Source organism: Anarrhichthys ocellatus, unplaced genomic scaffold, assembly GCF_004355925.1.
Source record: "Anarrhichthys ocellatus isolate YVR2014 unplaced genomic scaffold, GSC_Weel_1.0 scaffold51, whole genome shotgun sequence".
Classification (NCBI taxonomy): domain Eukaryota; kingdom Metazoa; phylum Chordata; class Actinopteri; order Perciformes; family Anarhichadidae; genus Anarrhichthys; species Anarrhichthys ocellatus.
Window position 1 is genome coordinate 2,107,896 of NW_022280081.1, and position 21,621 is coordinate 2,129,516.

Consider the following 21,621-nt stretch of genomic DNA (forward strand, 5'->3'; position numbering starts at 1 on the left):
GTGGGGCCGGGGTCCTTTCCTCATTCCATGCCCCCTACTTCCTATGCCCTTGCTCAGACCACAGCGATCTTGAACTCAACCTTCATTTAGATCTCAACTACAGACCTGTGAGGTTTCGTGACTCTCAGACTCAGTACAATGCACCGGCAATGTCAGTGCCACGGCTGGCAATCAATACCAGTTCAGCTTATTCATTAAATAATCACTCTATGTCATCTTAAATGGTGACTGTGGCTAAGTGGAGAGCAGGGCCGCCCTTCAATCAGAGGGTTGGTGGTTCGATCCCCGGCTCCGGCTCTGCTAGTTGCATGTCGATGTGTCCTTGAACAAGACACTTAATTCAAAAATTGCTCCTGTAGCTGTGCCTACAGTGTAGAAATGTGACGGAATCTGAATTGTAAGTCGCTTTGGATAAAAGCGTCTGCTAAATGACTGTAGTGTGTGTGTGTTTACATGGTGCGTTCAGGGTCCACCCGCAGCTCATCACTCTGTACGGGGAGGAGGTGAACGAGGCCGAGTCGACCGTCTCCTGCAGCTGCATCTGAGGCCGGCAGAGGACAAAGACACATCGGCATGGTAACCACACTGACTGAACAGTGCCCTCTCCATGGCGATGTCAACTTACGTAGAAAAAAAACACATAAAAGTAGCGGCTTTCTGTTCACATATGATTGAGGTAACTTCAACCTTTGTATTAATGTTTTTTGTATAAGTTCATGTTTACATTTTAATCACCAGCTCGTTTATTAATAATATTGATATTTTTGTTTTTTATTACATTTTTCATTTCATTTTGTTTTTTCATGAACAATTTCTGTTACTGCTGCAGAGAGCAAACAACATCAGTAGTTGAAACTATAAACGTGTGAGCTAAAAATAGTTCATACAATCCAAAATTGTGAGTATTGATTAAATAATAATAATAAATGTTTGTTGGTGATAGTCGAGCAGCTTTCTGGTCAGATGAGAAGAACCAGCAGACTGGATGAACTTAAAGTGTCCAAAGACTGTAAAAGTTAGATATTTTAATATAACAGAGCCGTTTGTTTTTGTATTAGAAACTCTTGCAGTTTTTTAGTGTAACAGCTGCAATCATGATGATTTAAAAAAAAAAAAAAAAAACAAGAAAAAGTTTAAATAGAAAACCCTTAATTTTAATAGAAAAGTTTTGATAAAAGCAGTGAGAATCTCCAGTGCAGAACAACTTCACATGAAAATAAAACAAACTCATTTATTAAAATATTAATTAACACATTAATATGTGTGATGTGCATTTGTACTAAATATATAGAACAGAATGGAGGGTGGCAGCTGTTTTAACTGTCTGCATTCACAAAATACAGACAGTTAAAACTGCTTTTGAACATTCCTTCAAGTAGTCATCCAACCCTGTGGCTCTGTGACCCGACAAGCTGCTTCTTTTACTGAGATTTCACACCGATAGTTTAGTCCGGATCCAGATCGTCCATCGCCATCTTGGCTTTTTTGCATCCGATGAAAGTAAGTTACCATATTTGGAATCCAGAGGAGTGATGTAGAAACACCGGATACGGCTCTGGTAGCGGCAGCGACCTGTCAATCACAAGGTACCCCCGCCCTAAATTATACCCTGCTGTATGGACTCATTTTCTCATAGACTTCTATACAATCGGACTTCTTTTTGCAACCAGAGGAGTCGCCCCCTGCTGGTCTTTAGAGAGAATGCAAGTTTTAAGACACTTCCGCATCGGCTTCACTCGGTAGAACCGGAGGTTGCTGCCTGATCTGGATTAACCTGAACCAAGTGGTCCAAGATCAGTTCCAGTGAGACTGTGGTACATATGCGTTCTTACAGGATTTAATTTTTCACGTAAAGCATCTTTAAGCGTCTCAAAAAGAGCTCTATATGTTAAATGTATATCCAAACAAGCAGAAACTATTGAAGCCTTACTTGATGTCACATGGTAGTTGTACTTTGGAGGAAAGTGGAAGAGAAGTGCTCATTTCTGTCTTCGTGACACCTACAGGCGGTTCACTACAGTTGCCTTGAGAGCAACTCAATTATCAGCCTCCATTGAATTGAAGTGATAGTGCCACGAAATCTCACTGACCGGGCCTTGAGAGGGACAAAAACTCAAAATAATAAGGTAAAAACAGGCTGAAGTGACACTGTGAGGATGTTCGGCGTCCATTAAAACACCCTGTACCAGCACATCCCAGCAGCCATCACTTCTACTTCTGTCTGGACAGCATGCAGTGTGTCCGCTCTGTGTGTGTGTGTGTGTGTTAGCAGTGCATGAAGCGTTGGTCAGCAGGTAAACAATAATGTACACAGACAAAAGGGAGGGTTTTCCAGAGAGCTATGAGCCAATCAGAGGCCAGGTTTCCATCACCCAACATCGAAGGTCATCAGAGTCACTTCCTTTGTCCTTTGATTAGTTTCCTCTTAAGAGTCAAAATGGCGGTCATCGATAACTGTCCTCGATGGGTTCCAGGAAGCTTCGAGGCCTTCTAAGAGGTGGTTTCAGGTTCACTTCCCTTTTTTATTTCATCCTCCGTCCATCGCTGCCATCTCTTTAAGTCTTTATCATCTGTATTTGTGGAGGCACATCCGGCAAAATAGTTTTGAAAGGTCAGGTTCAGGTGTGTTCACTGGAGACATTTTGTCACCCATCTCACTGTCAGGTCTGTGATGAAACCACCTGACTTGTTGAGAGTCAGATCAGCTGACTTGTAATGGACAGATTTCATTGGCTGATGATGCTCAGCAGCAGTATTGTTCTAATGTTTTAGACAAACTGGCTTGCTATACTTTCATAAGCAGCACTCCATCCATCCGTCAGCACAGATGTCTCATCTCATTGGAACTGTTGCACAGTCACAATGTGAACGCCTTCATCCTATGGTCAGAGGTCAGAGGTCGTGGCCAGAGGAGGCAGCCGGCGTTATGAAGTGCTCTCTCTTTTGTCGTTTTTAGGGACGTAGTCCCAGCTATCTCTCTTGAACTCCTCCTCTTCTTCTTTCTTCTGGAACTCCCTCTTAAAGAAACCAGCCTGAGAAACACACAGGTAGTCAGACAGGTGGACCATTCAGTACCATTATATTATGATACACTGGAGTTTACCAGTACGTTATATTAAAATATACTTTATGGTAAAAAAGATATAGTGTATATAATTTACCTTCCACAGACACCAGATGAGAGCAGCCAGGATCATCAGACCCAAAACTAAACTGACCACAATGATGAAGACTTTCACTGTTGTTGTGGGTTTCTGGGTAAAAAGAGCTTCTACCACCACCTGTAAATGTACCACATACAGTATATGATTACTGGGGACAGCTAGAATATAGATAGACGTACAGAAATGGAGACACATTTCCAGGTTGAAGACATAGATGAGCTCTTGCTTGACTCTACAGCGGTGTTGGGTCTTGACTGGTGTCGAGGTGTTTTACCTGCGCTGCAGGTTGTTCGGTGATGAGGATGGTGTGAGGACCTTCTCTGGGATTGGACATCGTCGCTGTGCTCTCCAGCCTCATGACACCGTGACGCCCCTGAGAAAGACATCAGGAGTTTTTAATCCGTTTCTTGAAATGCATTTGAGTAATTTCTTGAACTTAAACTTCTTTTCTTGTTTTTGTGTGTGAATGAATTGTTTGTGAGTTATGCCTTGAGGGACAAATACAGTATTGGTTGTTCAACTGAAACTCAACACTTCCTGTAACTTCCCTTAATAAAACCCTTCCCACTAAAGAAACTGAATTTGTTTTTGCTGCTTCAGCTACTGCAGGAAGCGCTGAGTTGCAGTCACTGAGCATAGATCAGCTGAGGTTAGTTTGGATCAGTTTTACATCGCTTCTACGCAGGCTGCGTCGTGAAAGCAGCATGTTGGCAGCCGCTTTGTTCCTTGGTCTGTGTCCACAAGGGATGCGTTCAGGCTCAGTACTGAGTGTAGGATACCTGCGTTTTGGCATCAGTTAGAGTCACACACACAACCACTGTAGTTACACATGAGTTCATAAAGTTTGAGTTAAAAGAGAAATCTGTGTGTGTGTTACCGGAGCTTGGAGTAGTACAGCAGGGTTCAGTCTAATCTCCAGTTGGATGAAGGCATCTCTCCCCGCCTCCAGGTTACCTAGACGACACACTAACCGCTCACACAGCTCATCGCCACGGCCACAGAACTACACTCACACTCACACACACACACACACACACACACACACACACACACACAGAAAAAGACTGAAGTTCAAACACTATAGACCAGTGGGGTGGTGACCGTTGACTCCATCTCAATATCTCGGCCACAAATGATTGGCCATGCTAGCGCTGTGTGTACCATTCTGCGGGTGGAGGTGGAGGAGAAGAAGAAGACGAGCTGTTTGATGAAGGAAGCTTGAGGCACATCACAGTCCTCGAGGACTGAAATAGTCATGTCACTGATCGAACACACACCGTGAGACGACTACAGGGAGAGAAAATGTATATATTAATATTATATCCACAAATTAATTTACCATGATGTGACAACTACTACTGTACTACTACTGTACTTCTAATACTACAACCACTACTTCTACCCAATCAGCAACCACCATGGCTGAGTGTTCTGACAGTTGTCATTAAATGTCCAGACGGATTCTTAGTCTTGTTGATTTACTCTTTGAAAAGATGTTTCCTAAATACTGTATTTATTTTCCAGTTTAAAACTATTTTATTAAGGCAAAGTTCTTATTCAGCTGCTTGCTTCTTTTGTTCAAGGCACGATGAGTAGATATAAATCCTCTGTATCTGCAGGAGTCCCTGCCCTCTGGTTACATTTTCTTATTTTACTATGTTCAAGGCGTTTCTGGACGTCAACCTTTATAAAACCCTAGGTACCAGGTGCCAGATCGTAAGCTCCAACAAGAAGCTACAACAATGGCTGACACAGCGTCAAAACGTTCCAAAACGTTCCAAAACGATCCAGCTCTACTTCAGCTCCCACCTACTTTTCCAAAAGTTTCTCTGGCTCCAGTAACCGACAAAGATGGCAGCAAATTGTAAACTCAAACATCGGCAATTGAAATGTGTCTTCAGAAAACCTGCGAGGGAGCTCAAATACACTGCAAATAGTTCTTATACTGACTGTGCTACGTCTACTTCAGTCACTGCTGCTTGTGTTGCTGCTGTTGCTTGCGCTGGACGTACCTGCCAGTCCACCACCTGCAGCAGTCTGTGTCGGTTCGGTGTGAGGATCTTCGGTAGCGCGATGTCAACCACAGTATCTACAGACCTGCTGGGACCAGAGTTTAACACCTGCAGACAGACAAAACAACAGATATACCAGAAGAGATCAACAAAATGCAAAAAGGGAAGTGAAATCTAAGATGTTTCCCCTCTGAATTGTAGTAGAGTAGAACTATAAAGTAGTATTACATAGTTGCTAATTGGCAAGCAAGCTTATTAGATTGGTCGACGACGGTACAATAGTTTCACATAGATCAAAAGAGGTGTTGTACCGTTGACGTCTGCTTCATATCCATCCTTCCTTTGTGCAGTTTACAACCAGAAGAGGGTTAAGTAATACCTTGTATGTGTAGTTGAATCGTTCAGCGTAGCAGTCAACCGGAGTTGTGTCTTCATCTCCAAACACAAATGAGGCGGGAGTCACAAAACTGCAGGACAGACGACTGTCAGTCAGTGAGGGGCTACGCACTAACAATGTTGTTCTCAGCCTTGGTGCACTATAGCGTGGGCTCCAGCTGTAGAAGTCTGTGTTAAACTGTGAATTTGACGGCAACACTCAATCCAACAGCTCAGCATGGCAACTTAATCCAACTGTCTGTCAGTCTGTCTTCTCACAAAGCAGAAAGAAAACTAAACAAACCTTGGACATTAGTCCGAGCTAAAAACTAGAAAAGTTTAGTTAAAGTAAAAACATTTAAAACAAACTAAATGCTGAATGTACATTCATTCCCATATTCCAGAATAAAAATATATTTTCTTGGCTTTAATATTCAGATTTTCTGTTTAATGCTTCTGTGAAAGCTACAGCAATAACGATATGCAAACGATCCCATCAGATGATAGAAATGGCTGTCTTGATGATTAATCTGATGGATTTAATTTGTTTTTTAGATTACGTTTTATATAATTATTTTATTGCTTGCTTGTTTCCTTTAAGCACTTGATTTTGTTGTGATGTGTAACAGTCAAAGGTGTACAGGTGTGAAGTTAAGATCAAAATGAAGGCAGAGTCTGAAGATGTGTGCGGTCCAAGCAAGGGAAGTAGGGAAGAGGCCATTGGCCCCCACAGTTTAAGCCTTTGGCCCAATTTGGCTTTGCGGCCAAAGTGATTCCAATCGCAAGATGGTCTCATTTATTTTTTATCTTTTAAAAAATAGAAATTGTCTTACATCACTGGAATTGGTGTGATTTGTTTCATCATAAAATTAAATAATTCTATACTTTGCTGACTTTAATTAGCTACCTTGTGCGAAACACTTGGTGTTTTGAAAAGTGCACTATGCTATATATTATTACTGATATTATTTTTAAAGGGAATAATAGGAATGAATGCCGACTCACCCGTGGATGTTAATGTTGACTCCATATTTGAGAGGAAGGAAGAGGCTGACGGAGTTGTCAAGGAGATACTCTTCCCTCTCATAGTTATCACTGAGGAGAAAACAGATTTAATACATTTTAATAACTTTATTTTACTGTGGATGATTTTATACTTTTACTCCTGTAAAGGGTTTGAAGGACTTTCTTCACCTGTGGAGAAGAGAGGTGGGGAAGTGTTCTTACCTGCTAATGTTGACGTGAATGGTGACGTCACCAGGTGTGCTGTTCTGGTTGACGTCCAATAGGAAGTTGATGTTCAACTGCAAGAAACAGGAAATGCGTCAGTGATTTTTAAGTGGACAGCTGCAGGATGATCAATAAACGTTTTCCTTCCTGTACTGTGGACTCTAATCTGGTGTATTTACTCCTTTTTCATCTTCTTCTTTAAGTTTAAACGTTTCACATCCACCTTAAAACTGCTGCTCAGTCTTTCTCTGGGGGGAACTCAAATATTTCAACAGCGTCTTTCACAACATTTACTCTGAGAAACAACTGCGACACAGGAAATACAGCAAATATCTGCTGACCAGAAAAACACTGGGGTACAAAAAGTACAGACACGCTGGATCTGACCGTTGATCCACAGGGAGTTTTGAGTTAGACGGGGCTGAGGATCATTTTAGCGAACTGTGTGGCTCTAAAGACGGCAATTTCAATCCAGGTGTGTGTGATTGGCTGAGGTTTACCTGGGCGTTGGCTGAGAGGAGGAGGCTGGTGACGCTGCAGTCAACACCTGCTGTTGTACTGTTGACTTCCTGTGTGACATCACAACTGACCACATTGTCCAGCTGCACACACACACACACACAGACAGTTTGTGCACTTTGTTTAATGAGATGTGAGTAATGAGTTTGTGTTGTGAGCAAGTTATAATTCTTTAGATTTCATGTTTTTGATTTTATTTATCGTTGGATTTTTTTTCAGCGACAGCCATTAATTGTGTGTTCATTCAGTAATTACCAGTAAAAATATAAACCATTCTGTCGAAAACTTGCAGCATGAAATCAGATCGAGGTGTCTCATTGTATGATGGGAAATGAGAAATTATTGGCTGACTTATTTATTAAAACAATGTGAGTTTGTTTGGCTGCATTGTAAACAGATATACCAGCTGCTCTTCTGTTGAGTGTTTGGTTATAAAACTACACCTGCTGTTACCAGCGGTAACCACAGGTGTCGCCAAATCAACCAGGATTTGAATCCTCAGGATTTTAACTTAAACTCACGTTCTGCAGGACTTTAATGTAGTGGATGTTGTCGGGGAAACGCAGCGTCAGTCTCGGCAGGAAGGCGTCGTCCCCATAGTTCAGCAGCGAGGTTTTCAACATGATCGTCTGTCCAGAGCCGAGGGCAAAGTACTGCTGCTGACTAACAACAAACAACAACGAGATAAACAACAACACCGATGTTCCAGTCAGACCGACATCAAAGCAAAGCTGCTGACTCATGACAACAACAAACACTAAGATTATGCAAAAGAAATGATTGTAACATTTTCCCTTATAGAATCATTTTCCCGATAAGGAAATGATAAACTTCGATGTATTGTTAAATTTCTTGACAATGTAACCATCAATCACATCACAGAGACAAAGGCTAACATTGCTAACAACAATACCAGGAGTATTTTTCAACAAAAATATTGACTTTAAGAAATAGGTTAAGATTTTGAAATAAGCTTATCTGCATTCTTTGACAAGAGTTTGATGAGAAGATCGGTAAGCACTCTCATATCTGCACACGTTAAATATGAAACTGCAGTCAGGAGCTGGTTAGCTTAGCTTAGCATGAAGGGGAAACAGCTAGCCTGGCAATAGTTTAAAAATATATCTACCAAAATCTTTACAGCTCACCAATTAACATGTTATATCACACACGGACAGACAAAGAAATGACTATTTGCTGTTTTGGTAGTATATTTTTTTATCTAAAGTAAGAGCCAGGTCAATGTTTATGCTAAGCTAGGTAAGCCACATCCTGACAACCGAGAACAAAAGCCAATGAGCATATTTTACACAAAAATGGTACATTAACCTGACAAACACATAAAAAACCAGAATGGTACAACCAGAAACAAAATCAAATCCCTGCTGCTGCTAAATGAATCCTCCAGAATTAGCCAGCATCTAATTAGCATCATGTGTTAGTTTATGACCAGAATAGCCTCCTGGCTGATATTTATGTGTTCTAATTGGACTAATAAAATACAATACTGCTGTCGTTTTAATCTGTTCATCTTTCCGTCACTTTATTTATAATTCACACACAACTTCCTGCTGTGTATGTGTGTGTATGTATGTATGTGTGTGTGTGTGTATGTTTGTGTGTGACTCTTCTTACTGTGGCAGCACTAGTTGAGCAGACAGCTGCATGTTGGTCGAGCAGTTGACCAGCGAACAGGAACGAGCAAACCAAGTCTGGCAGAGAAAAAGAAGCCGTGAGTTTATTGATGACGTCAATGATAATAATAATGAATGTCATAATTTTCCTCATTGATGACATTAAATCCTCTGAGCCCAGCCTTACAGATGATGACTAATGTGCTGATGAATAACTCCAGCTGCAAATTCCTACACGTTAACCCGTCCTGCTCAGTTTTTATGAGTCAGTGGGACATGATGCAGACTCAGGATGAGCTGACTGATGTTGGTTAATGAGCTGCAGCTGTAAACACATCTGGATTAGCAGGAAGTCATTTTCAGTTATGCACGTTTGTGCGCGCGCGTGTGTATTTGTGTGTCTGCGTGTGTGTGTGGTGGAGCCGAAATCAGATTAGCTGTTTCCTGCCCTTTAACACAGATCAGTTTGGTGAAGGATAGAACGATCTGACACGGAAGCTGTTCCAACACGAAACTGATGGCTTAGTTATCATTATTCTTTTTTACATACTATTCTTAATTTAGCGACAGCACAATGCACACAGTAGTAGTAGTAGTAGCAGTAGCGCATATGAGTAAATATAAGTCAACCCAAAAGTTAACTGTAGGCTAGTATTCATTTCTAGTTAATACTTGGTGTAACAAAGATTTAGGATAATTCAAAGAATTAATACTCAATTCTTAATTATTACAAAGAGTTACGAGTTTAAAAAGTCTAATTTGTCTAACTTTTTCCTGTGACAAATTAATATGGAGTGTTTCCTGAATGTATCTACAATGACAAATCATAATCACCTTGAGACCAAACTGATGAAATAATGAATCGAGAGATTTAGCTTCTAGGCTTGCTGAAAAAAAGTTAATGTAACCTGAACGTCTTTGAAAAAGAAAGAAAATATTGCTCTTTGCCAAGAATGAATTAACGCTACATCTAGACACCGCCACTTGCAACTCCCTTTGATAAGTGGCTAAATTGCTGGTGATAGCATTAGCCTGCACCTGGTTAAAGTTAGCACAAGCTGTAACTAGCTGGAGTTAGCACTGGTCGCTACCTGGTTGGTGATAGTGTTCTGGTGTCCTGCGTTCTGCTGCAGAATGGGTTTTAATGGAGGGAAGGTTTTGGAAGAGGCTCTGTGGGTGTTTGTTTCTCTGTGACTGTAAGAAACCTCAAACTTGATCGGAGTAAAAATGTCCTTCACATCTTTCTGTAGGAGAAACAAACAGGAACAGAGGAGGAATAAACAAAATTAGCATCCCCACAGCTAATCCAATCATGGTATTACGCCCAAATTAAAAGTATTAGCTGTATATGTATTTTGCTCAAGTGAATATGTGTTTTTTTACCCTTTGGTAAGCCACGTGTGTTGTACAAGTGAGCTGTCCATGTTGGGCTCTCACACGCCCCCTTGTGCTATTGGCTGACCCGTTGCCATGGAAATAGAAACGATGAGGGAAAGATGGTTTATGGAGGAGGTCAGAGGTCAAATTGTATTGAAGATCTGAAGAGAGAGGGAAACTCTTCAATATCAGTAGGTAAGTCATACACACTTATGTACAATATAATTGACCATTTCCTGAACCCCTCCCCCAAACAGCAACCGGCCAATCATAGCTACGCAACCGTAAGTAGGCGCAGCAGCCCTTTCTCTACATGATGTTGCTATAATAAGAGGGATACGCTGCATTTAAATACTTTGGAGGGTTGTGTGTATGTTTACAGTACCTATAGCTCCCCTGAACTGTCTGGACTTGACACTGAAGCAGACGGTAACATTGAAGCAGACAGTTGGAGTCTTGTGTTCTTGGCACAGCGCCACCCGCTGGTCAATCTGCTCGGGCAAAATCAGGGATCCCTTCACCTGAATCGCCGGACGGGTCCTACAGGACACATTCAGAGAAATTATTACAGCATAGTGACTGAAATGCAGTCATTTCATGTGGATTGAAAACAGTATGGATCTTATTATTTACAATCAGGAATCTGCTTCGACAAAATCTTGTTATTTAAAGCAAAGATTTCTTTCCACAATATGTTGGGAAGCTTTTGGATAAACAGGATGTCCTGCTTCCCCTGCAGTATAATTTCCTTCCAAATCAGCTAAAATAAGGAAGCTTCCTTCCTGTACACTTGTATGAAAGGAGACAGAACAGAAATTAGAGCTTTTCTAGGTCCTGTTTGAAAAGAACAGTCAGCTTTTACCTGAGAACCACGGCAGAGTCTGAGAGGAAAGCACCAACTGCCACATCTGCAGAGACGGAGAGTTTAATCTGGTTTAAATGTACAACATGACGGATGTTGTGACATAGGAAGTGGTTGTTTAGGTTACCTTGGTAGCCGTTATCGTCAATGTCAATGCCAGAGCTCAGAGACTGGCCGAACATCCTGAGGTTACGACCCAGAGTGGATCCAGTAATCCTCTGAAAACACACACACACACACACACAAACCACGTTAACAAAACAGAACAAGTTCATTCAAATTTCATCTTCGGACTCAGCAAAGTGAATCCTGGTTAAATTGAATATTCGTCATCATGAGAATCAAGTGAGAGGATAGTCTTACTGCCTGCCTTGCATAATCTTTAATGACATCAAACTTGGCACTCAGTTTGTAGAAACAAAAGGTGTATGTGTCCTGAATGAGCAGTGATGGTTTACACTTGTGTTTGCTCGAATACATTTCGGTTCCTAAACTTCTAGATCTACACTACTTTGCTCTGAGAATAATACTGATATCTTTTTATTGAATCAAACTATTCTATCTATTCTCTTTCTCCTTTCATTTGACTACACAGTTGTACACAGAGGTATCTAATCATTTTATAATTCATACAAAACACACAAGTTTCCCATCATACAACTGATAGGAATGAAACTATTAGCCAAGTTGTAATAAACTGCAATTATCTATTAAGTATATTAAAGTGTCTTGAAAAGGGATAAAATCAAATCATAAAATCCATTATAATTATATTTATTTATTTATTCATTGACGTATTCATTTTTTTTGTTAGCATTGTTATTATTAGCATTATTATTTGTACCTGAGATGGAGTTGGTGAGATGCCTTCCTCCCTGCCATTGTAAATGTAGACGGCTCCTTTTAGCTCGTCTTCCTGTGGGGCTCCAACCGCCACATCTGCACACACAGAGAAGTTCATGTTACTGCATTTGTGAGGACTATTGCTGTCTCCATTAGCTAACCCATCAGCCTAAACTTAATCTGGGGCTGGGCGGTATATTGATGTTATATTTGATTTTCTCCGTAGCCCCCAGCGTTACCTCAACCTTAAACCTACAAATTGATTCCTTTCCTTCCAGGTAGCCATTGCTTCATGTTGCTTTATCTACAAAACGTTCAGAGACTTGAAACCTGCTGCAGATGTCCTTAATTAATCCTCTGGGAGGTCAGGTCCAAATTTTCTGAGGTGGGTCTGTGAGATGTGAATAATATCTGAATGGTGCCCTTGAGTGTGTGACCAAATGCGTGTTTTAGCACCGTAGTTTTACTGGAATGTGCAGAGGCCTGTTGAATCGTGTTATTTGGGTTTTATGTTATTCTACCTGCTTTGTTGTCACATAAATAAGTTATATGTGATTGGTTCTTGTGAGTTTGTTCTTGTCATTGTGTTAATTACATTGATTTTGAGAATATGCATTGCCCGTTAATGACGAAGCATCCCGTCATGCTGACGTCATAATGAGGTTATTAGGAGGTGGTTCAACTGTAGTAGGACAGCACTGAAGGCCCAGGTATAAAACACATGGCCCGCCACTGGTAAAGGGTGTGTGTGGGCAAGGCCCTGTTGTAAAATGTTCAGCAGGATGAAAGTATCCAGGATTAGTACATAAACGTGAGAAAACAGCAGCATGGTCCTTTAATATTTAACCTGAGTCCACACACACACACACAAACACACAAACTTATCTAGCTGTGGCAGATTAGAAGGCAGGTTCAGTTACAGAGCGGCAACAGTTTGTCATTACAGTTTTAATGAACGTGGTTTAATGATGGTGGGGGGTCTATGTGTGTGTGTATGTGTGAGGGCGTTGTGTTAAAGTCAGTGATGTTAGTTATCAGGAAGTTGCAGTTACTGTTTTTGGTGGGTGGATGTGTACCCTTGGTAAGAATCGTAAAATATACAACAGTATGTGTTTTTGGTTGTTCAGTGCTGTAGCAGTCATCAAAGTATTGTAGTAGTATTAGTAGTATTGTTGGATAATTTCTGAGGCAGCAGATCTGGGTAGAAAATCAAAGAGCAGCTCCCTAATTACCATTGTTGAGGTGCCCTTGAGCAACGATGTGCACTCCCACCTGCTCCAGTGGAAATACTTAGTGGACAACTGAAGATAGTACTACTGCTACTACTGAAGCAGCTGAAGTGTTAGTAGTACAAGCTTTTAAAGTAATGCTAGGAGTAGTATCATAAATAATAGTAAGCAGTTTTGGAGTACTATTAGTAACATGTATGTTTGCAGTGGTGGTAGCAGGAGTAGCCTAGTATTATTATTACAGTAGTATTATGTAGTAGTAACAACAGAAAGAGGAGTATTTTCAGTAGTAGCATAGAGTAATTTTTAGCAGTATCAAAATAAGTAACGTATTTGTAGTAGTTTGTAGTACTAGCAGTTATTAGCAGTATCGGAAAGAGAAGTAGTATTTATTTATTTCTACTACTTATTAGTAGAATCATAATATTGCCAGTGTCAGTAGTAGAAGCAGTGTTGGAGTACTATTATCAGTACTATAGTTATGGTGTTTGCTGTGGTATTAGCAGAAGAAACATTTTGTTGTATAGCAGTAGTCCATAAGTTGTAAGTAGTATCTGCAGTAGCAGAAGTAGTTGCTGTGGTAGTAGAAGCAGTATTAATAGTATCAGACATAGTAGAAGATGTAGTACATTGCAGTACTGTTAACAGTGGCAATAGTTTTAGTATTTGTAATGGTCTTAGCAGCTGTAGTATTAGTACTGTGGTGTATACTTGAAATGGTTCCACCAAAATAAAAGCAGACAGGTCAGGCTGTGCAGGAGTGCTCATTACCGCGGAAACCGTCGTCGTCCAAGTCTCCCAGGTCGGCGATGGTCTCTCCAAACCGGGCGGCGTAGGCATCGCTGCCAGTCAGCTGAAACTCCGCCTCCAACAGCTTCGCCTGAGACAGAGTCAGTTTGTGAGGAAACAGACGACACAAACCGTGTCTCAAAAGGTCTATTTCACAAAAGTAATAGATTACTATGTAGCATGGAACACAATAACCTGAGCCTGATGTCAGGGGTCAGATAAATACTAGGATTTGTGTTGAAGTGTGTGCTCACATTGCCCTGGTTGATGTACACATGGACTCTTCCCTCCTCCCTAGTGACGCCTGTTGCCATGGGAGCGCCGACCAGCAGATCTGACAAACCATCAGCGTTCAGATCCACGGCACACACGCTGGAGCCGAAGTAAGATCCCAGCTGCGAAACAAACGCACACAAGCCAAGTACTAAGTATACCATTGTTTTGAGTGGAGGATGCTAACGCTAAGTGGCTTCTCACCTCTTTTCCGTAGACCTCGGAGACGACTCGCAGCATGTTGCTGTCAATAGTGAAGATGAAGACCTGCACAGCACAAAGACACACACTGACTTCAACCATCACAAGTTCATAACACTACACAATATCAACACTTCACAACACCATCAAGAGGAAGTAGTAACAAGACCGACTGTCTTGAAGTTGCACACACAACCAACATTCAGACTTTCAGTGCAGTCAGTAAACAGACAGGTAGATGGGTACACAGGCACAGTGGGTCTCACCCATGGACTGTATATAAGGTCTCACCTTGCCCTTCTGGTTGTATTGCGGAGCTCCACCCACCACCTCCACAGTAACAGTACTCAAAAAAGGACCGGCTCCGACAGCGTAACCTGAACAACAGCAGGACACAGTGTCACATGTTGAGACTTTTGCAGTGGTGGAAAGTACCCAAGTTCATTGAAAGATGATACTACTTGATTCCCAAACTGTTGGGTTGGTGGCCCTTATCAAATGTGAGCACACGGTAATAACCGAAGGCGATCCAAATGAATCAATGAATCATCTGCACTTAATCATTATTAGAGTATATCAGGCTGAAAATGTGAAACTAAGATTTGAAAGGTAAAAGTGAAACTCTTGGTTGAATAAAAAGTTTTTGGTTTGGGTTAGGGTTTGACACAGTGGTTATGGTTGAAAATGAATTTTAGTCTATGCAATACGCAAAGAGAACATCCGTCTTCCGTCTTTGGTGTCAACCGCTACTTCCTGTTTATTTGTGCTGATCAGCGAGTTCAACTGCTGTGCACACACTCCTAACTGAAGACAACACACACTCATCAGTCTTACTATTAACGACAGTCTTTTCTGACACGGTGAGAACAGTGAAGATGTTTACAGAGAAGAGAAACAGCCTTCATCTGAAGAACATCACACCTTTCTGTTCAGCTTCCTGTTGAGTGAGCATCACACGACATGGTTTTGTTTTTGTCTTGCTGCAGATAATTCATTTCGTAATTTATCATGTAATCCTGATTTTTTGAATCAGGATTAAAGAAACTTGGCTCTTGGTTATATATGCACATGACTTTTTACATGCAAGGTTTCGCAGGGTTCACCAAGTTAAATGTAAGTTTTTTTTAAAACACAGAGAATGCAATTTAATACAGGTTTTACCTGGCAATATGGGACCAATTATTTATCAACATCATTTTTTTTATTACTTCCTAGCGGTATATAAAAATAATTTTCTTATGGTATAATTAATTACATTAAAGTGATCTGTAGCTGGATTAGAAGCAGAAAAGGCTGAATGGATTAACCAATTGAAAATGATGAATTCATTCAAGTTTTGATTAAAATTTAAACTTCACACTAGAGCTTCCTAGCACCTGTAGCACAGGGCAACGCGGCATGGTGTAAGCTGTTTACCATCATGATGTCTTCATTTAGGAAGCCCACTGTGGCTGCTTCTTCTTGTATTATTCCTCCCTGCAATGTTTAAAACTGCTCTGCCGACCAAATGGTGCAGAACACATGCTTATCTTGTAGTAGATCACTTTTTACCAAACAACAGCACCGCTATCAGAGACCCGCTTAATCCTGATGATAAATACCTGCCTTTCTTACAGTGATTCACAATAAAAGCCTCCCAGCGGTTCGCCAGTGAACACTTTGAATGTGAAGCAAAATAAATATTTGGTTTGTATAAGATGTAACTTAAGGTTATTTTTTTGACCGACATCAGCACTGCATGATGAAGTCTCCGCATACTATTCAAATATTAAAGGATTTAAAATGTGGGAGGACAGAAAACACTCTTCCTTCTGTGATACCCTTAAACCTTTCCAGCAATAACGTTGCTTCCTCTCATGCGCCAGGTGCCAAATATCTGAATACTAACTGAATGGCAACTGTCTCATGCAACTAGGTTTTATGCAGCTGAACACTATCACGCAGTCTACAGGCAGCGCATCATCAGAGTCCTCTGTGAGTAGTGTTGTCAGCACACAGGAGGCTTTCAGCTACACGACTGCTGTGGGCTTAGTGGCGTTTTGGCAGCATTCAGAGCCGAGTACACAATCACTGTAGTTATGTGCCTAAGTGTGGAGAAAATAGACAAGACTAAAAAGTCTGTGTAGATATTCTGTGTAGAATCAATTAAATCACATGAGACGGACTTGTTCAAAACAAAACTCATCCTGTTTAGACTGGGAGTCAGAGTTTATCTGTGTTTTAGTAGCTGCAACGGACTGATACGTCTCACCTTTTTGGGGATAAAAAAAAGAAAGAAGGTAGAAGGTAGGTAGGAACAATAGCACCAGCAGTAGCATAGTTCTGTGGCTGTGGTACTGTAGCAGTGACTACAGTAGGTACAGAGGTGTACAGTAGCAGGTGTATCTGTTACCTAGGTAGCTTCCAAAGCTGACGGCTCCAGCGTCGTCGTCCAGGTACACCGACATCCCCCCGCTGGACGTGTTAAAGACCAGAACTGAACCCGTCCAGTAAGACGTCCCCGGGGCCCCCATGATGATCAGATCCTGAGAAAGACACAGGCATGATATAATGTGACATACATTTCTTAAAAAAGCTCTATCATATCTTGGTAATACACGTGACATTTCTCTAAATATCTGTAACATCTGTTGCTTAAGAATGGGAGTTGTGACGTTTCGTTTTTTGTCACAGGAAGTCTTTGTTCTCTTTTAAAAAACTGCTACATTTCAACAGAATGAGGAGGAACAATGAGAGAGCACATAGTTTACAGATTAAAAAACAACATCATGTACGTCTGAAGTTTTACAGAAGATGGATCACATTCAGTGGAAACTGTGAAAACAAAGAGGATTTTAAAGGAGCTTACTGACCTCTGTCAGGAAGTTGGAAATGCCGGCCTGACACGACCCATAATCCTCACCGAACTTCCTCTGGTGGTCTGTAAGAGATGAACAGACATGCCGAGGGGTGAAGGTGAACAAATAAATAAGGAGATAAAACCCAAATGTTTTCCTTCTGCAGCTGAACAGCTGCTGCGTTCACACACACACACAGACACACACGAAAGAAGTGAGGTCCAGACATAATCTCAAAATCCAAAACGTGTCTCCATCAAACTGCAGAGGGGTCTCTGTTAGTCACAATGCATTTGAAAAGTGGCAATAATCATCATTGTTATAAAACCAAACACTGTTAAGTGCTCGTGTACCTCTGTAGCAGGGAATGATGGGCTGGGCGTGCCTCAGGTCATTTCCGTAGCGATAACAGACTCCGTTAGGCAGCTTGTGGTTCTGGCCGTCTTTCTTTGAGTAGAAGACGTTCTTCCAGCGGTGAGCACATGCCTGCACACACACACACACACACACACACACACACACACACACACACACACACACACACAGAGCATACAAATGCCATGTGACACAAACTCATTACTGACAATAACACAATCACAAGTTAGCAGTTGAGTGTAGTTATTCTCATGACCCATGTCATTGTGAGAGACGTTTGTGTATTTGTTTGTGTGTGTGTGTGTGTGTGTATATCGACCATTATCAGCCCATTCATCAGCCTATTTTAAACCTGAAGGGAAGCCGTTATTCTTTCAGTCACTGTCTAAATGTAAAGCCTCTTTCACAAATAGCCTGAAAGGAGGTTTTCAAACAGAGCTTTGTGTTGTGTAAATGTTCCATGATGGCTTTATTCACACTTGACAGGATGGGTGTAGAGCTACAGATTCGCTGTGTCACTGCTGGAGAACAGAGATGAATCCTATTTTTTTTTTGTGCAAGGCAATATAAATTACACTGATGCTGCCATTAATGTGCATCATTTTCTGTTTTTCATCAGAGAATAAAATCATTTAGGACACGTTTTTGGAAACAGCGTCCAGGCCTCGAGGCTCTCACATATATTTTTTGTCTCAGGACAATTTGAGGCAAGGCATTTGGTAAAGAAGGTGTTACCAGGATATGTCCTCCGTTGACTCCAGGTTGTCTGGACAGACTGACTCCCAGCCACTGGTGATCACTCTCTGCATCACACGTCTTCCCACATTTCAGAACGTCTGCAAACACACACACACACACACACACACACACACACACACACACACACAAATGAATTCAACAGTTTCATACATGCAGCCTTCACGGGTGATTAATTGGTGTTTCACTGTTAAAGGCCACATCTGACCAGCTGATAGTGTTAACATGGTAGACATCTGAGTCCTATACTGTGTTTAGTCATGTTCAGACTGGTTCTCAGTGTGTCTGTTTAAGACTTAACAGCACACACACACAGACAGAAACACACCAGCGTGCATTGGGTGGCAGCGGCGGGACTCAGCGGTGATGTTGCAGCGGTAAATGGCTCCGGGAGATCGAACCGACGGGCTGGAAGATGAGTTTGCCACGGGGGCTCCAACCACCAACCTGAGAGAGAGAGAGACAGACCGAGAGACAGTTAGACAGGATCTGTCTTTGTGTCTGCTCAGTGTCTGAATGGCATCTGTGTGTGAAGCATCAAAGAGCGTCTCTCATTGACAAGGACTGGCTAATTAGCATGCACACACCAACACACGCAGACACAGCCCTTCTGTGAGGATGACAGCTAATAGAGCATCATTAACACAATCAAATGGATCTAAATTTACTGATCTCTAGCAGATCAACAGAGGGTTAACAGCAGATCAATATAGGGCCAATGGCACGTCAAACGAGGATCAACAAGCAGATCAACAGAGGATCAACAGAAGACCAATAGAGGATTAACAAACTGAATAGATGATGAACAAAGGATCAATAGTAGATCAAAATAAGTTCAAGGGTAGATCAATACCAGCTATGGGCTCCATGGCGATGCAGCAGGACTGAGTATCCAAACATGGATGAGGAGGGGCCGCTGAACTCCAGACTGTGGTCCTGATCCAGACTGTACCCTGCTGCAGGATGGACCAGGATCAGGACCAGGACCTGAACCAGGACCAGGCTGCAGCGCACACACATGCTGCCCGCTGAGGGATGCATGATGGACGACAGACTGCAGGGACACCAGAGAGACACAAATCAGTAATCAATACACATGAGATCAGAACAAACTTCGGATCTTTACTTCTCCATCTTTACAAACTCATCATCTGTTTACTCACATAACTTTATCTAAATGTTAGTGATGATCTTAAAGTTCCTAAATGTACCAAATATGTCAGACTAAATATACTAAAATAAAATAAAATATCTGTCTGATGGAACGTTGCAAAGTCTCATGTTTTAATATTTCCCTCAGTAGCTTCAGCCAGTATGGTTAACCTAGCTTAGCATAAAGACTGAAAGCTAGCGTGGCTCTGTCCAAAAGTAACAAAATCTACTGATCAGCACTTCTAAAGCTCACTAATTAAATGGCGACTTCTGTATTTTTCAACCTGGACCCTATTTGCGCATGTTTTGTGTCAAGTTTTGTAATTGGACCAATAGAGAGGGAGGACGCACAGCCACTTTGTGGGCTGCAATGCGCGGCTGTTTGTTCTTGTGTCATGTGACCTGTAGCCGGAAGGTGGAAACGCAGTGTCGGGAAGTTCATTGTGTTGTAGTACAAAAAGCGTAGCTTAGTGTCGTCGAACATATTTTCATTGTCATGGCTGAATTTTGAGCTGATTCCACTTGTTTAGACACAATAATAAACAGACCAGATCAAGTGAAAGGTAAATAAAAACATATGATTTCTCTGTTGGGTTTCTATAACGTTGTCAGGCTTTTATATTAACAATCTGAGAACAAGCACTTTTAATGGAAGCACATTGACGTTGATGGAGTTGCACCGAGTGATTACACTGTAGCCCGTTTAGGCCTACTGCAGCTTTACCTCAAAACTGGACCCATTTCAAAAACTGTCGTTTACATTAATCACTTAAACACAAAAACATGGGAAAATAAGGTCCTGGTTGAGAAGTTACCCTTCAACATGTTTGTTTATTCTATAAAAAAACAACAATAAAAATAATTAAATCAGACAGAATCAGTCGGAGGAACACATTTTGGCAGAGGTCCCCCAAACTTCTTGGTCCGGCCGTGTCAACGGAAATCTTCTTAACTATATTTGTAATTAATAAAAGTTTGATATCAGGACTTGAAACTGAGCATGTTTACGCTGTGGTTCTCTTACTGAGCAAAAATGTCCTTCCTTACTCTTATTATAAGGCTATATTTACAGATTCATATTGATTAATCAATGACAGTTCTGAATCTAAAATGTCTATAAAGAAACAGTAAATGTATAAACCTTTCTTAATCTGACCAACAGTCCATAAATACAACATTTAGAATAAATAGTTTTAAAAGGAGAGAATGTTTGTTTTTATGGCTGAAAACGTTTCTTCATCAACTCTGTCAGTCACTAATTTTCTGCCCGAGCACTAATTTATTAACCGACTACCGGTCATCGTTTCGTGTAACTAACGGGGAATTTACTGTACCGTTAGCAGATATCCCGGGTCAGACTGTGGGTCCGGTGGGCAGATGTTGAATCAGTGGGCCACCTCCAGACAGCAGATGTTAAACCTGAACCAGTGTGTTCCAAAAAGTCTCCGTTAAATCCTTCTCGTTTCGGGTCGTGACACGCTCGTGGAAACCTCCTGTTGCTCCTCGGACCGTTAACCGTCTCGTGCGTGAAACCGGGCTGGAGGAGCGCACCAGGCTCTGGGATTGCGTGACAAGACAGACAAAAAGTGAAGCTGGGTGGAAGAAAGCTGAAGAGGAAAACCTCAAACTAGAGTTCATTTGAGTTTTAGATGAAGTCAATGAAACTGAGAAGTGAGCGCGCGGAGAACCTCCCTCCGTCCCTCCGTGCGCGCGAGTGTATTGTGTGTGCGTGTCTGTGCGTGTGTGTAACGGTGTTTCCTCTCCACCCGCGCAATGTCCGTTTAAGCGCGCGAGAGTGTGCACGCGGCTCTGTGTGTGTGTGTGTGTGTGTGTGTGTGTTCGGGGTGTTTCCTCTTCAGTTATCACTACAGTGTGAATGGAGTCAGCGTGGCTCTAATCTGATTTCTACTGTCTGAACGCTGAAACACAGAATACCCTCCTCAAATATACAACTTTAGAAACAACAATTAAGCAAACAAATGGCGTCATGAAT

General features: G+C 41.5%; 2 protein-coding genes across 2 annotated transcripts in view; one reads left to right on the top strand and one right to left on the bottom strand.

Annotated features, from left to right (window-relative positions):
* cerkl (CERK like autophagy regulator) overlaps positions 1–1,258 on the top strand; it is a 32,716-nt gene extending 31,458 nt beyond the window's left edge. The window contains exon 14 of the mRNA XM_031870067.1: positions 467–1,258. Within this exon, the coding sequence (XP_031725927.1) occupies positions 467–545 (79 nt within the window). The 3' untranslated portion in view covers positions 546–1,258. The remainder of the gene's footprint in view (positions 1–466) is intronic.
* On the bottom strand, positions 1,133–21,343 carry itga4 (integrin alpha 4). Its single transcript, XM_031870066.1, has 29 exons — positions 20,963–21,343; positions 19,330–19,530; positions 18,805–18,923; positions 18,456–18,556; positions 17,699–17,831; positions 17,361–17,428; positions 16,901–17,033; positions 14,800–14,885; positions 14,512–14,574; positions 14,289–14,429; positions 14,017–14,125; positions 12,018–12,112; positions 11,301–11,391; positions 11,174–11,219; positions 10,697–10,851; positions 10,318–10,472; positions 10,026–10,178; positions 8,936–9,012; positions 7,822–7,963; positions 7,282–7,383; positions 6,779–6,855; positions 6,557–6,646; positions 5,556–5,643; positions 5,177–5,284; positions 4,326–4,451; positions 4,042–4,167; positions 3,439–3,537; positions 3,162–3,281; positions 1,133–3,032 (listed from the first exon to the last, which is right to left on the bottom strand). The coding sequence occupies exons 2-29, from the start codon at positions 19,515–19,517 to the stop codon at positions 2,925–2,927; spliced, it is 3,099 nt and encodes a 1,032-aa protein (XP_031725926.1). The 5' UTR covers positions 19,518–19,530; positions 20,963–21,343; the 3' UTR covers positions 1,133–2,924.
* Positions 21,344–21,621: the final 278 nt, after the last annotated feature.